The sequence below is a fragment of the Camelina sativa genome, chromosome 19 (genome assembly GCF_000633955.1).
Source record: "Camelina sativa cultivar DH55 chromosome 19, Cs, whole genome shotgun sequence".
NCBI classification, from domain to species: domain Eukaryota; kingdom Viridiplantae; phylum Streptophyta; class Magnoliopsida; order Brassicales; family Brassicaceae; genus Camelina; species Camelina sativa.
In genome coordinates, this window is record NC_025703.1 from 26546509 (window position 1) to 26561156 (window position 14648).

At 40.8% G+C, this 14648-nt stretch overlaps 1 protein-coding gene and 1 long non-coding RNA gene across 2 annotated transcripts in view; both read left to right on the forward strand.

Annotated features, from left to right (window-relative positions):
- The window catches only part of LOC104767264 (homogentisate phytyltransferase 1, chloroplastic-like), a 22821-nt gene extending 19258 nt beyond the window's left edge, over positions 1-3563 (forward strand). Inside the window, exons 11-13 of the mRNA XM_019240638.1 lie at positions 2957-3052; positions 3147-3251; positions 3350-3563. Of these exons, the coding sequence (XP_019096183.1) occupies positions 2957-3052; positions 3147-3251; positions 3350-3400 (252 nt within the window). The 3' untranslated portion in view covers positions 3401-3563. The remainder of the gene's footprint in view (positions 1-2956; positions 3053-3146; positions 3252-3349) is intronic.
- On the forward strand, positions 4507-4944 carry LOC104767265. Its single transcript, XR_764216.2, has 2 exons — positions 4507-4627; positions 4734-4944. It is a non-coding gene; the product is annotated as an uncharacterized LOC104767265 (long non-coding RNA).

Genomic DNA, 14648 nt, shown 5'->3' on the forward strand with positions numbered 1-14648 from the left:
GTTTTCCTGCCCGCTAAAGATTCGGGCAAAGGATTCTCGGAGCGGTCATGCAAACGAGGAGGGTCAGAAAGCGGAGTGAGCGGTGTCCCAGTGGTTTGCCGGAAACAAGCAGAAACGTCGGGAACGTCGGGAGCGGTCGTGCGAACGAGGAGGGTCAGAAAGCGGAGTGAGCGGTGTCCCAGTGGTTTGCCGGAAAGCGCCCCATTCCTGATAGTCGGCGAGACATTAAAAAAAAAAAAGATGAGCTCAGTCACCCATAACTCGCTCAGATACTTACTTGTCGGTCTGGAAGTTTTTGTTTTCGACGACGAAGTACTCCTCACTGATGTCTTTCCCGTCGCTCGAGTCGTCCCTGACCAAACGTAAGGGCCAGCTAACTTAATCTTCTCAACCTCAGCGCGTAAAGCAGCAGGGTAAGGAAGCAGACACCTCGGCACAGAAACTGCAGGACGACGACATAGTTAGTTACGAGACCAGGGAACTGAAGTAAACAAAAAAAAAAAAAAAGAGCAAGTCGGCTACCAGGTGAAAGATTCCACCTAGAGTATAAGGGAATTGAAGGATCCTCGTCGACCCGCGGATATACTTTCATGAAGAAATACGACCCAACCCAGTTATAAGTCTTCCCCTTCGTCCCCTCGACGAGTACCGGCCTCCTCGAACCAACGTAGTAAACACCCGGCTATTTATTTCGGTTAGTGGGAATAAACCGGGTGAGTTCCTCGAAGTGATCAACCGAAAGTTTAATCCCCGCTGCCTCGACCAGAATAGAGATACCGACCGCATTCCGAAAAGTTGCCATCGCAAATTGGGATATCGCCATCTTACGATTCGCCAAATACGACATCAGGAAAGCAGGGAGGGGAGACGTGATTGCGCACTCGGTGAAAAGCTTCTCCGAGAGACATATATAACCATCTGGAACATCCCAAGGACGTTGAATTTCGTCCGGAATAACAATAGGAGGAAGAGGAGTCAACGCGCCGAGTCTAACTGCTCTCTTCGCCGAATCAATCTTGATAGTGCTCGGAGGAACGTGCGATAGGATGTGCCTCCTGGCCCCAAAAACGCGGGGAATAACCGGCAACGACCCGCGGACAATGATATGATCCTCTGGAATACAAGAATCGTCCAGATCCTCGTCAATCTGGGAAGGGATCGCAGAAGGAAGATGAGATGAACTCGTAGTCACCGCGTGGGAAAAAGCCCAGCGTTGAAGCTCAGCGAATAAAGCCGAATCGGAAGATGAATCGGAGTGTGGACTCGTCGACGACCTCGGGACACCACGACTCGGTCTGTTGACATTGTTAGAATCCGAAGAAGTCGCTTGGCGAAGGTGGCTCGCCGCAGAAGAATTGGAAGAAGCGGATCCGGGGGAAGTCATAGTGGACGAGTAAGGAAAGAAGAGGAGCGATTTAAAGAGAAGAGAAGGGAATATACCTGATGACTCGAGAGCAGAGGATGACTCGTAGACAAGATGAAGAAAATGAAGGAAGGGGGGAGTATTTATAAGAAGGGAAGGGAGATTCTCGAAGCGTAATCATTACAACACGCATTTGGTGACGGTACGACTTCCGGACTCCACGCGCATCAGGAAACGCACACGATGGTTCGACCTCTAACATCGAGAATCGAGGAATCTCACGCGCGACCTTTCGCTTCCTCGGGTCTTGTCCAGAATTCTCACCCCAACAATTGAAATTCAAAACCTAAAACCCCTCGGACGAGTTAAGTCCCCACGACGAGCAACCAAGGGAAGAGCGAGCCCTTCAGAGAAAGTTCTCCGTCTAGAAACCTAGGAACTAGTGTTGAGGGGGGAATATTGTTGGGGGTAGATCCTCACCCCAACAAAAGGCTCGACCCAGAAAATGCCTAAATAAACCTCAAGGGAAGGAGGGGTATTTTGGTCTTTTCGGAGGACGAACCGACACAGTTTCCCATAAATACGGGCGTAAGGCATTCGAAAGGGGGATCGCAGAAAAGAAGGGGATAGAATACAGATAAATTTATAAACTCTCTCGTTCAAAGCATAGAATCGATGAGCTCGTCCATCATCTTACTTTTTCGTCACTTTAGCTCGTCTCATTCACTTTGTAGCCCGTTTTTTTTGTGCCCCGACACCGATTTATAAAGAGTATTTCGACCTCTATTTTACCGAACTAAGTATTTTAATTATGACCGATCTGAGCATTAACAACGACACTTTCTTTTTCTTGTCCGCTTTGCTTCTTCTTCTCTTCATCCTTTTCTTAATCTTCTCTTTGTTTACTCCACTTGCAGGATTAACCAATTAATCAACTTCCAACAATTCTATCAATGTAAGCAAGTTTATTCAGTTATTCATCCACTAGGATTTGGCTTAGTGAGATTTTAGTAACATTGTCCTACTGCTGCTATACATTTGCCACTTTTAAGGTGGAAAAGATTTGCGTTGGTTGCAGCAATGTGTATCCTCGCTGTCCGAGCTATTATTGTTCAAATCGCCTTTTATCTACATATTCCGGTGCTAGCTAGACCAGTTTCTTTATGTTTTGATGTTCTCCATCAGAATCAGATTTTTCATGTTACTAAAGCTGTGAAAATTTTGTTGCAGACCCATGTGTTTGGAAGACCAATCTTGTTCACAAGGCCTCTTATTTTCGTTACTGCGTTTATGAGCTTTTTCTCTGTTGTTATTGGGTTGTTTAAGGTAAACAAAGATGGAGAAAGTTCATCCTGTCTATACTTCAAAAGTAAAGCATTCTACAAATTTTATGGATGCATGAGATGTTTTATATTATTGGTTTGATGCATGAGATATACCTGACATTGAGGGGGATAAGATCTTTGGAATCCGTTCCTTCTCTTTAACTCTGGGTCAGGAAAAGGTAAAATATTGAAACTTAAAGAAGCTTTAGTGCTGGATTAATAAGATTACAGAAAACATAAAACTTTGTTTGTTTCTTGTAAACTTCAGGTGTTTTGGACATGTGTTTCACTACTTCAAATGGCTTACGCTGCTGCGATTCTGGTTGGAGCCACATCTCCTTTCATTTGGAGCAAAGTCATCTCGGTACCAATCTTTCTTTACCCATCAAAAACGTGCTTATTGATCGTTTGAGTGATGAAGGTTTCATTTTGTGTCCCGTTCTGTTGCTCTTTTATAGGTTGTGGGTCACGTTATACTTGCATCAACTTTGTGGACTCGAGCTAAGTCCGTTGATCTGAGTAGCAAAACTGAAATAACATCATGTTATATGTTCATTTGGAAGGTTAGATTGGTTTATAAAGAGTCTTACAGCCTTTTTCTTCTCTCCAATTTGTAGTCGGTAGATGAAACTTACTGTTAATTTCTCCATTTCTGCATCAGCTCTTTTATGCAGAGTACTTGCTGCTACCTTTTTTTGAAGTGACATTATAAGAAGAAGAAGAAGAAGTCATCATTATGCTTCTGTTTTTATTCAGACAAGTTCATCAAAGTGTTTACCTCATTTTGGGTCAGCACATAAGCAGCTGGAGCCCCACTGACTTGTTAAGTCACTATGTTTTGGTAGAGATTAGGGTACTTTATTCTGAAACATCAACAGCCTTGCAAAGTGTTTCACATAAGAAAATAATAATTTCTGTGGGCTTGTTAGACAAGGGATTCCATTCTTGTGTCTCAAGAAGTAAGGCTTGTTTGCTTATGAACTATGAAGATTGAAGAGACTAGCTTTGTTGTGTTTGTGTAACTTGACGGTGCTACTTTGCTTTCAAGCTCTTCCAATTCATTGACATTAACCAATCTCAAACTATATTTTGTGATTGGTTACCAAATGCTTCAATGGTAATCCAGTTTAACCAAGACACTAATGATGATGTTAAGCCACGTAACAAATTTTTCTTGAGAAGATATATATAACAACAAGGTGGCTCATGCTGATGGTTTTACCGAGCTTTCTTCTCTTAGCAGCCTAGTAAGATCTCCTTAGGAACAATATTGCACTAAGACTCAGGTGAACCGAGGTGAACCGAGGGAACCTAGTAAGATCTCCTTTGTTGACATAACTCATAAAGTCAATTTTGAAACACAGTTTGGTACGTATAATGGGAATGGCGTTCATACTAACTTTGAAGGACAAATGGTTTATTTTGCGGTATTTTAATTAACTGCAACAAGGTCAAATCTCCTGGATGTAAATTGTGTTCCTTCCTAAACAAATGGCACTGTGAGGGACAGATAGTTTAGATTTGTTATTATCTTAATCATTTTACAAAAGGAAACAAATCTCCATTTTTATTTTCTTTTGACCGCAATCTAAAGAAATAAATCTGTCACTTTTTTGGTTTAAAATAGTTCGATTCTTCTATCGTTATCACATTTGACCAGAAAAAATTTACCTCTTAATTACATTTATTTGTGTTACTATATATATAAAATAGATCGATTATTTTACATTTGACTAGAAAAAAAATACCTCTTACGTTTTATTTGTGTTACTATATATATAAACACTTCCAATGTAAAACAACAACATCAACAACAACAACAGCGACAACAACAAAAATAATATCATAAAAATGGCTATCACAAAGAAAGTATTGCTCGCATTTGTTCTCACTATTCTCTTTGTCGCATCTTCAGTTCATTGTGATGATAACACTCCCGGTACTAGTTTATTATATTATACACACTATTATATTCTTATTTTTATAGATATATTTTATTCTCTTATTAATCTATATTTGTTTGTTTAATGAATATTGTAAAATAGATTTTGGAATAAAGGGAAATTTCCTATGCTACCAACCAGCTCCATGTAATATGGGAGGAGACGATGGATGCACCCAGTTTTGTGTTAAAGAGATGAACGATCGAGTATATGGTAGATGTATGGGTGGCTCATGTTGTTGTGTGATAAAGATGTAATAATCTATCCAAATATTTGTATTTGCTACTTTAACGAAGTTACGAATTTTCATACAGCTTTGTTAATCTATACCGAAGTTTCGGAAATATTTAAGACTAAACGAATGAATAACTTACACATAATCAAACAAACCAAAACAAGAAATTTAAAGGATTACATGTTAAAAGGTATGGTTTCTGATTCAATTTCAATGGCTGGTTTAGTTGTTGGTTTAGAGGAAATCAGTATCCGGTTTAGTAGAGAAGTCAAAACCGGGAATTGGTGAAGCATGGCAAACACTCTTTTCGCGAGAGAGGGTTTGTTACTGAAACGCTGCGTATTTGGTATCAATCGCAGCTCAATCTTATCTTCTTCAATTCATACGTTTCATCTTCTTCTCTCTTGTAACAGAAAAGTTTGAGAGAGAGATAGACTCCATTGTTGTTTTTGAGCTCTGCTCAGATTCTGTAATCGTGCTCCCTTGATATAGTGGATTGTCAAATTGATTTGGTCCCAGACGTAGCTCAGATCACACCGATCTGATTGAACTGGGTAAACAATCTTGTGTGTGTTCGTTGTTCTTTCTTTTTACGTTTTGTTTCTTCAAATCGATTCAAACAGTTCGAGATACACAGTGAGAGAGTTTGTGAGGTTGTGAGGTCGTTGAAACGTGATCCGAGTGAGAGTTTATCTTAACAAAATGGTATCAGAGCTTCGGTTCTAACGTCTTCTCTCAATCCGATCGATGACGACTACGACTAGAGTAGAGATCAAGGTGTTTAATGGAGATAGCGATTTCTCGCTATGGAAGATAAGGATCTTGGCACAATTAGGTGTTCTTGGTTTAAAGAGAATCCTCACTAAGTTTGATCTTACAAAGACTGTTCCGCTATCTAAGAAGGCGGAATAGTCTTTGTAAAAGAAGGCTTCCGCTGATGAATCCTCCGATGGATCATCGCTACAATCGAAACAAGTTCCTGATCCGATCAAGATTGATCAGTCGCAGCAAGCTCTCACCATCATCATCAACCACGTCGGTGATAAGGTACTTAGGAAGGTAAATCATTGTGAGTCTGCGACTGAGATGTGGGCTTTGCTAAACAAGTTGTACATGGAGACTTCGTTGCCAAACAGGATCTATGTGCAGTTAAACTTTTACTCGTTCAAGATGGTTGATACGCAGACGATAGATCAGAATGTTGATGATTTCTTGAAGATAGTTGCAGAACTTGGAAGCTTGGAGATTCAGGTAACAGAAGAGGTTCAAGCAATCTTGCTGTGAATTCTTTATCGTCGAGTTACAGCCAACTAAAGCACTCACTTAAGTATGACAACAAGAGTCTTTCGGTTCAAGATGTAGTCTCATCAGCTAAGTCACTGGAAGGAGAGCTGGCTGAGTTGAAAGAAAGCAAAACTGGTTCGTTTGCAGCCCTGTTTACGAATGAGCGAGGAAGACCACAAACTAGGGGACAACATAATGGATCAAAAGGAAGAAGCAGGAGCAGGTCTAATTCTAAATCAAAGGTTGTGTGCTGGTTTTGTAAAAAACAAGGTCAAATCCGAGCATGTACCCGAAGGAGCTATTGAGCAGGAAGAACAGTCCGAACCTCAACCCGATCGAGGAGGATCCAAGAGAAGGAAGAACAAACCGAAGACCTACCCGAGGAACAACCCGACCTTATCCTCGTGTACCCCATCGAGCAAACCCTCAGACATGACGGAGCAGCTAGGTTAAAAGGGTTTCCATATATAAACCCCCTCATCTTCCTCTCGCCCTAGCGCGCCGCAGACACTCAGAACAGAGAGCAAGAGCTTCTGAATGAGAGACTGAGCGATTCAAACTCCTTTTCCACTTTGTTAGGATTTTTTTTCATTTCTTTTGCTTTTCTTTTAGATTTCGACTCTGTACTCTTCTACTTTTATTCTATTTTCAATACAATGCAATTTTTGTTTATTTGTGTTTCTATGTTTTCTTCAATGAGATATGAGTTGTGAAATAAAGTTTCTAGGGATGGGATAGACTAATATGTGTTCTTGATCGGTTAGGATGTCTTAGCTTGATTGTTTATGTTATAGAAATTCCTTTCTAGATTGGTGTTCTTAATGCTATTTTCAGACCGAGAGGTTGAGAGTAGATTTAGGGTGTTTTGCCATTGAAAGATGTTGTTGAAATGCTTGAATCAATAAATGCTAGAGATTTACTCACTTAGCCTAAGAGATTAGATGTGTAAGGAGTTTATTGACAATAATGAATCGGTTTGTATTGCCTGCTTGGTCATGTTTCTCCAACGAGAATTGGGTAGGGGAGTGATCAAGGTTGATTGTTTCTATCACGAGAGTGTTTTAACAAGATTTTAGAGATTCATTGTCTAGGGAATATTTGCTTGAGGCATGTAGGACATCCATATTGGTCAGGAACACTTAGGAGTCGATTACCCCATCCTTTGGAGCTTTCGCATCTTGATTGTTTACGTTTTTATTCATAACTCGACCCTATACCCGAATTGGTACCCGATCACCAGCTTCGTGTACACCTTCGAGCTGTTCATACTTCTCTTCTTTACCCAATCACTCCAACCGATCCTGTACTCGAATGCTTGCATCGAGTGCTTAGGTCGTGTGGTTCTTGTTTAGTTGTTTTCTTTTAATCACTTTAGGAATGCTAGATCAAACCCAAATTTTGCTTGGCTTAACTTGCTTGTTTATGTTCATATCTTATCTACTAGCATAAGAACCATTTGGATTGATAACCCTTTGTACTACAACTGTATAGGGAATTGATACCCTAGGTGAAAATCCTGTTATCAATTTGGCGTCGTTGCCATTTGGTTGAATTTTATTTGCTATATGTAAGATTTCAGCACTTGCAAGATCAAGTTCTATTATCTACTTTGGTTCAGAAATGACTTGTTTACTTTTGAGTTTGTTTGTTTTGCATTTCAGGTACAACCCGAGTACCCACCCGACCCGTCACTCGATCACCTGGATCGAGTAGACCTTCATGTACTCACTCGGTTAACTGATTGTACATGCAAACACGATCCAAAGGTAGCCAACACTTGAGTCCTTTCATCGACAACATCAACATCCCAGGGTTACTCCGTCAACAACAAGTCCAACAACCGCAACCAACCACAATTGAGGAGGTCATGAATAATCAGAACGGTCCACCAGCTCCTCAAGAGAGGACCAACATAGGGGCAGGATATGCTCCATCTACTCACACTCAAAGACATGCCTTGTGTCACCTGCTGTCTAAAACAACAACTTTGAGATAAAGAGTAGTCTCATCCAGATGATACAGAGCAACAATTTTGATGGACTGCCAATGAAAGACCCATTGGATCATCTAGATGGGTTTGATAGGCTCTGTAGCCTAACCAAGATCAATGGAGTTAGTGAAGATGGATTCAAACTCCGGCTTTTCCCATTTTCTTTGGGAGACAAAGCACACATATGGGAGAAATCACTTCCCAAGGAGTCACCACCTGGGAGGCATGCAAAAAGGCGTTTCTAGCCAAATTCTTCTCCAACTCCAGAACTGCAAGGCTGCAAAATGACATCTCCAGCTTTGTTCAGAAAAGCAACGAGACGTTCAGTGAAGCTTGGGAACATTTCAAGGGATACACAAGCAGATGCCCTCATCATGGCTTCAGCAATGCTTCATTGCTAAGTACACTGTACCGAGGTGTAGTCCCTAAGATCCGGATGTTTCTAGACACCGCTAGTAATGGTAACTTCCTCAACAAGGATGTTGATGAAGGTTGGGATCTAGTGGAGAACTTAGCTCAATCTGGTGGGCACTACAATGAGGAATATGATCGCTCTATAGGCCCTTCTGGAGAGGATGATGCTAAGTACAAAAGAGACATGACGGCCCTCGATGACAAATTGGATAAGCTCCTCAACCAGCAGCAGCATGTCCATGCAATCTCCGAAGAAGACCAGTTTCTGCAACAAGATGGGGAGAGTGCTCAGCTTGAGGATGTGTGATAACATCATTATTTTAATCATATTAGTTATAGTTTTCATATGAATTTAGGAAGAGTTTGATGAAATTTTAGGTATAAAAGGTCTATTATCAAGTATTTCAGGTTTCAAGAAGGTTTTACAGGTTTTATAGCTATTTGGACCAAAAGACAAGGAAAATCCGTTTTAGGAAAGTTTCAGAGCTTTACAGTACGGGACAATTTTGAAGACCTTCCCGAACTCACATTTTGACGTGCGCGGTGTCTATGGAAAGCTGGATGAATCATATTTCTCCTCGAGGTGGATTCAAGTCAATCCATCCAGCCAGCCGGATGTAATGCCCATTTTACCGAGACGTGTTACAAACCGACGTAAGGAGAACCAACCAGCCAATGGGCTTTTATTCAAGGCCTGACCAGCGACCATCACGGTGGCCCAGTCCAAGCCTCCTCCACGGTCCAGAAGCCTATTTATCCGCCCCTTGTCCTGCACTCAAGAAGAAAATATGTTTTTACCCTTACAAATCCTAACCCTAAACAAAACCTATAAATACTCGTAAGACCTAGGGTTTTCAAGTGTGCATCTTCTACAGCTTTGGAGCCGCCCAAGCCACGACCAGAGAAGCTCTCTCTCTCGCTCGCCGTCTCTCTTGAAGCTTGAAGATCTGCCACCAATCTCTCTTTCTACTCTTTCTAGTTCTTTCATACTATCATTGCTTTTGGGATCAAGTTACTTTTGTGACAAATAGAGAAGTTTCCTTTGAACCCCTTTTGTTAATTGATTCTTTTTTGATGCTATACTTTATAATATCAATGTCGTTTCTTTGCATCATGAGCGAGTAGTCANGTTGATGAAGGTTGGGATCTAGTGGAGAACTTAGCTCAATCTGGTGGGCACTACAATGAGGAATATGATCGCTCTATAGGCCCTTCTGGAGAGGATGATGCTAAGTACAAAAGAGACATGACGGCCCTCGATGACAAATTGGATAAGCTCCTCAACCAGCAGCAGCATGTCCATGCAATCTCCGAAGAAGACCAGTTTCTGCAACAAGATGGGGAGAGTGCTCAGCTTGAGGATGTGTGATAACATCATTATTTTAATCATATTAGTTATAGTTTTCATATGAATTTAGGAAGAGTTTGATGAAATTTTAGGTATAAAAGGTCTATTATCAAGTATTTCAGGTTTCAAGAAGGTTTTACAGGTTTTATAGCTATTTGGACCAAAAGACAAGGAAAATCCGTTTTAGGAAAGTTTCAGAGCTTTACAGTACGGGACAATTTTGAAGACCTTCCCGAACTCACATTTTGACGTGCGCGGTGTCTATGGAAAGCTGGATGAATCATATTTCTCCTCGAGGTGGATTCAAGTCAATCCATCCAGCCAGCCGGATGTAATGCCCATTTTACCGAGACGTGTTACAAACCGACGTAAGGAGAACCAACCAGCCAATGGGCTTTTATTCAAGGCCTGACCAGCGACCATCACGGTGGCCCAGTCCAAGCCTCCTCCACGGTCCAGAAGCCTATTTATCCGCCCCTTGTCCTGCACTCAAGAAGAAAATATGTTTTTACCCTTACAAATCCTAACCCTAAACAAAACCTATAAATACTCGTAAGACCTAGGGTTTTCAAGTGTGCATCTTCTACAGCTTTGGAGCCGCCCAAGCCACGACCAGAGAAGCTCTCTCTCTCGCTCGCCGTCTCTCTTGAAGCTTGAAGATCTGCCACCAATCTCTCTTTCTACTCTTTCTAGTTCTTTCATACTATCATTGCTTTTGGGATCAAGTTACTTTTGTGACAAATAGAGAAGTTTCCTTTGAACCCCTTTTGTTAATTGATTCTTTTTTGATGCTATACTTTATAATATCAATGTCGTTTCTTTGCATCATGAGCGAGTAGTCTACTTTGTTGGGTTCTATGGGGTGATTAAAAGGGAATTCATGGTTCGCTTCAATTAGGTTGTTATATCTTATTTTCTGTTTTATATTAGAGTTCTTTTGGGTCATCTTTATCTTAATGCATGTGCTTGGATTGATCACCAAGTGCTGATCTAGAGAACAGGAGCGCTAACCGCGTTATCCTACTTCTCCGAACTAGTGTTATACTGAAACCTCGCGTCGTAACCTGCGTAAGTTGAGTTGCGGAGTTCGGTGAATGTATTGAACTTGTTTTACTAGCTGGTTGACATGCGTTGTTGCCTGCGAAAGTTGAATAACGGAGTATGAAGACTTTAGACTTTTATTATATGAAAATAGCTTGTTAGTTCATTAGTGTTTCGTAGTTGAGAACCTAAACTGGAAATTAGTATTTAATTGTTAGATCTTACACTTAATATTGCTTAGAACCATGAAAACCCTGAGATGACTCCCAAAACACCCAACACCTTAGTCTTATAGTTTTCAACCGTTTTTATTTATTTGAAATAGATATTAGGAAAACCAAAACACCAATCTCTTATTTAGTCTTAGCCATAGTTCTTTCTCTTTTAATTCAATTTGTGTTAGCTATTACTCTCTGTGGGATCGATCCTAAAATACTACACTGATTAACTGTGCACTTTCAGTCGTTGTGTAGTCTTTTCAGGTAAAAGATTTGGAGTGAAATTCTACACACATCAAAGCTTTTTGGCGCCGTTGTCGTGGAGTAAATAGCTGCCCATTGAATTTGATAAGAACTCTCGTCTAAGATACTTTGACATTTTTCTTTTGAATTTTTCAATTTTAATTTTCTTGTTTTTCGATAACCTCTATTTTACGTTTTAGTTTCTGTTTTTGGATTTTGTAGTGCATGACTAGGAGTCAACCCTCCAGAACCGTATCTCCAATTCAAGACATTGATTGACTAGAATGTGAAATTAGGAAGCTTCAAAGACAACAACTTATGGCCGAAGAAAGGAACCAGGACCAAGGTTCCCTTAACCTCGACCAACCGTTGATACCTCCTGCCCTTGACGAGCAAGGAGAACCAATTCTCACACAAGGTGGCAACCCCAACCTTGTAGCCGCTGATCCGCAACTCGACCCTCTTGTTGGCTGAGACAACCTACAAGCTCCTCGTGATGCTAATCCTTTAGGCGTGGGAGACAACCTTGATGTTCCTCCTCACCAGCCTGCCCTCGTTGCTAATCCACCACTACCTCAAGTTGGCGGAAGACAACCTGCTTATGTGCACCCTCTAAGACGTGCCACTCCCAACCGTACCATAGCCGATTTTGATGCTCCTAACCAATTCGTTCAAGACCGTGCTGCTATCCGTATCACTCATCCTCCACGACGTGATTATGAAATTAAACCTCAAATTATTGGTTCGGTGAAGCAAAATCAGTTCCATGGCCTTACTACCGAACATCCGATGGACCACATTGATCTTTTTGAAGAAATTTGCTCTACAACAAGAACCAATGGAATTCCCGAAGATTACTTGAAGTGTAAGCTTTTTCCTTTCTCTCTAGCCAACAAGGCTCATAGATGGTTAAAGTCTCTACCTCCTGGATCGATCACTAGCTGGGAAGGATGCAAGTCAGCCTTTCTCAACCACTTGTACACTAAGTCAAGATCCAACTCTCTTCGCAACAAGCTGCAAAGTTTACAACAAGGACCCCTTAAGGACCCCTCACCTACTGTGAAGCCAAGCCTATGGTACCACTCTTTGACTCTTATGAAGATGTTATTCGTATGACATGTCCATTTGATGAAGAAACCACAAGTCAGTACCCCTTAAGGAGACTACCAAAAGCTGAAGACCCAGGACGTTTTGTTTGCTCATGCTCCATAATAGGCATTAAATTCTCTAACTTTCTTTGTGATTCTGGTGCTAATTATGTTATGTCAAGAAGTGTGGCCGATACACTAGGATTGCGAGACATATCGCCATCCAACCTCAGTTTAGTCTTTGGAGAATCATCACAAAAAGTTCCCGATGGACTAGTTCGAGACGTACAACTTGTAGTAGGAGATTGCATAGTTCCTAGCGATTTTCACATTCTGATATGGAAGACAAGACCGAGAGACCATTGATTTTAGGAAGACCATTCCTAACTACTGTTGGAGCTATCATCGACCACAAGTCAAAGAGGACAACCTTTGCTAACATCAACAAGAAGAAGTCATATCCGATTATCTCCAAGCCGAAACCGTGGCCGACCTACTCATTACATGAAAAGCCAATGGATCCTAACATCGACAAGATGAAGCAATTCGACCATTCTTCATCCACAAGTGCCAACAACTTGCTACCAAAGCAACCTAAACCGCCTAAGACACCACAAATTTCCAAGATCAAGATCATAGTTCCTCCTGAGCTAAGTAGCAAGAGCAAGGAACAGATCCAAGAGATGATAACGCATACTAAAGAAGTTCTTCTTCATGCAAAAGTTTTTGAAACTTCTGGAAAAGGACAACTTATTATTGAAGCTGGAGTAGACTATCAAGATATCAAAGGCGCCGAAGGAGCATTGATTTCTGATGCTAACTCTTCTCATGCCTAACTTGGCCGCCAACATCAAGCCAACGACGTTAAACAAGTGCGCTTCTTGGGAGGCAACCCAAGCTAGTAAGTATTTATTTTTAGGATTTATTTTCTTTTATTTTTAATATTTTTGCAATTTTAGTTTCAGGTTTTCATAAAAAAAAAAAAAAATAGAAAATAGAAAAGCCAAAAAAAAGGAAGAAGAAGGTCCATGGATTGACTACACTTACCATGACTAGTGGCAAGTACCAACTACTGACCGGCCATGTTCAACATGACCGAAGAATGGCGAAGGCGGCGGATCATCACCATCCTTGAGTGATCGATGCCGAGAGTCCCCACCAGCCATGTCCTGTGTACCATGACCGTACCAGCTGCTGATGTCCGCGACCATTCATCCGTGTACCGCGAGACAACTCCGAACCACCACCATCCTCACCACAAACCATCACCATTCTTTTACTTAGGTATGTTTTTATTATTTTTATTTTATCATTATTATTGATGGTTTTAGGTTTTTGTTTCAAGGAGGATGCATTTAGAGATATATCAAACACAATTCGATTGAATTTAGCCTAGTTCATATTTGATGTCAAGCAACCAAAGGAAGTACAAACGGTTAGTCACCACATTTTCACTACCACAGCTGACCTCTAGACAATTTTTGGGCAACCATTAAATGTCTAGAGTCGACACAACATCATTACATCAAGGTGACATTGTTCTTAAACCCTACACTTTTCCTTATAATTTTTAATCCTCAACTCTTTCTTTTTTCCCACCGAGGACGGTGTGATTTAAGTCTGGGGGGAAGGATGTTCCATCCTATACTAATGCTACTTTCTATTTTGTTGACTTGAGACCATTTTCCACTTTTAACATCAATAATCTTGACATTTTTATCGAGTCACATTTTTTTAATTATTGAGTCAAAACTAGTAGGGGATTATGATCTTATTCTAACGGTTTATTTGATTTGGATTAACACTCTTATGACTCTTGATTATGCTTTACAACAGAAAAAAAGTTTGGAAAGACTGTGGGCCGACTCAACAATCCCCAAGTCCCTATTCGATGGATATTCAGATGATCTAACGTTGTCTCTAACTTTTATAAGACCTAAACCAGACTTAATTTTCAAGCCTTGAGAATTGGTTTACATTGGACTAGATCTCTACATTCAAGCCACACAAGACATTGCAATTCTTCAAAAGTATGTTCCCCTCTCTCTTCCCTTCAATACTCTAAAAAAAAAAGAAAAAAAAGGAGAGAGAATAAAAGATGAGATGATTTTGATCAGTTTAGAGGGGTAGGTAAATTACCTGTGACCTCATTGTTC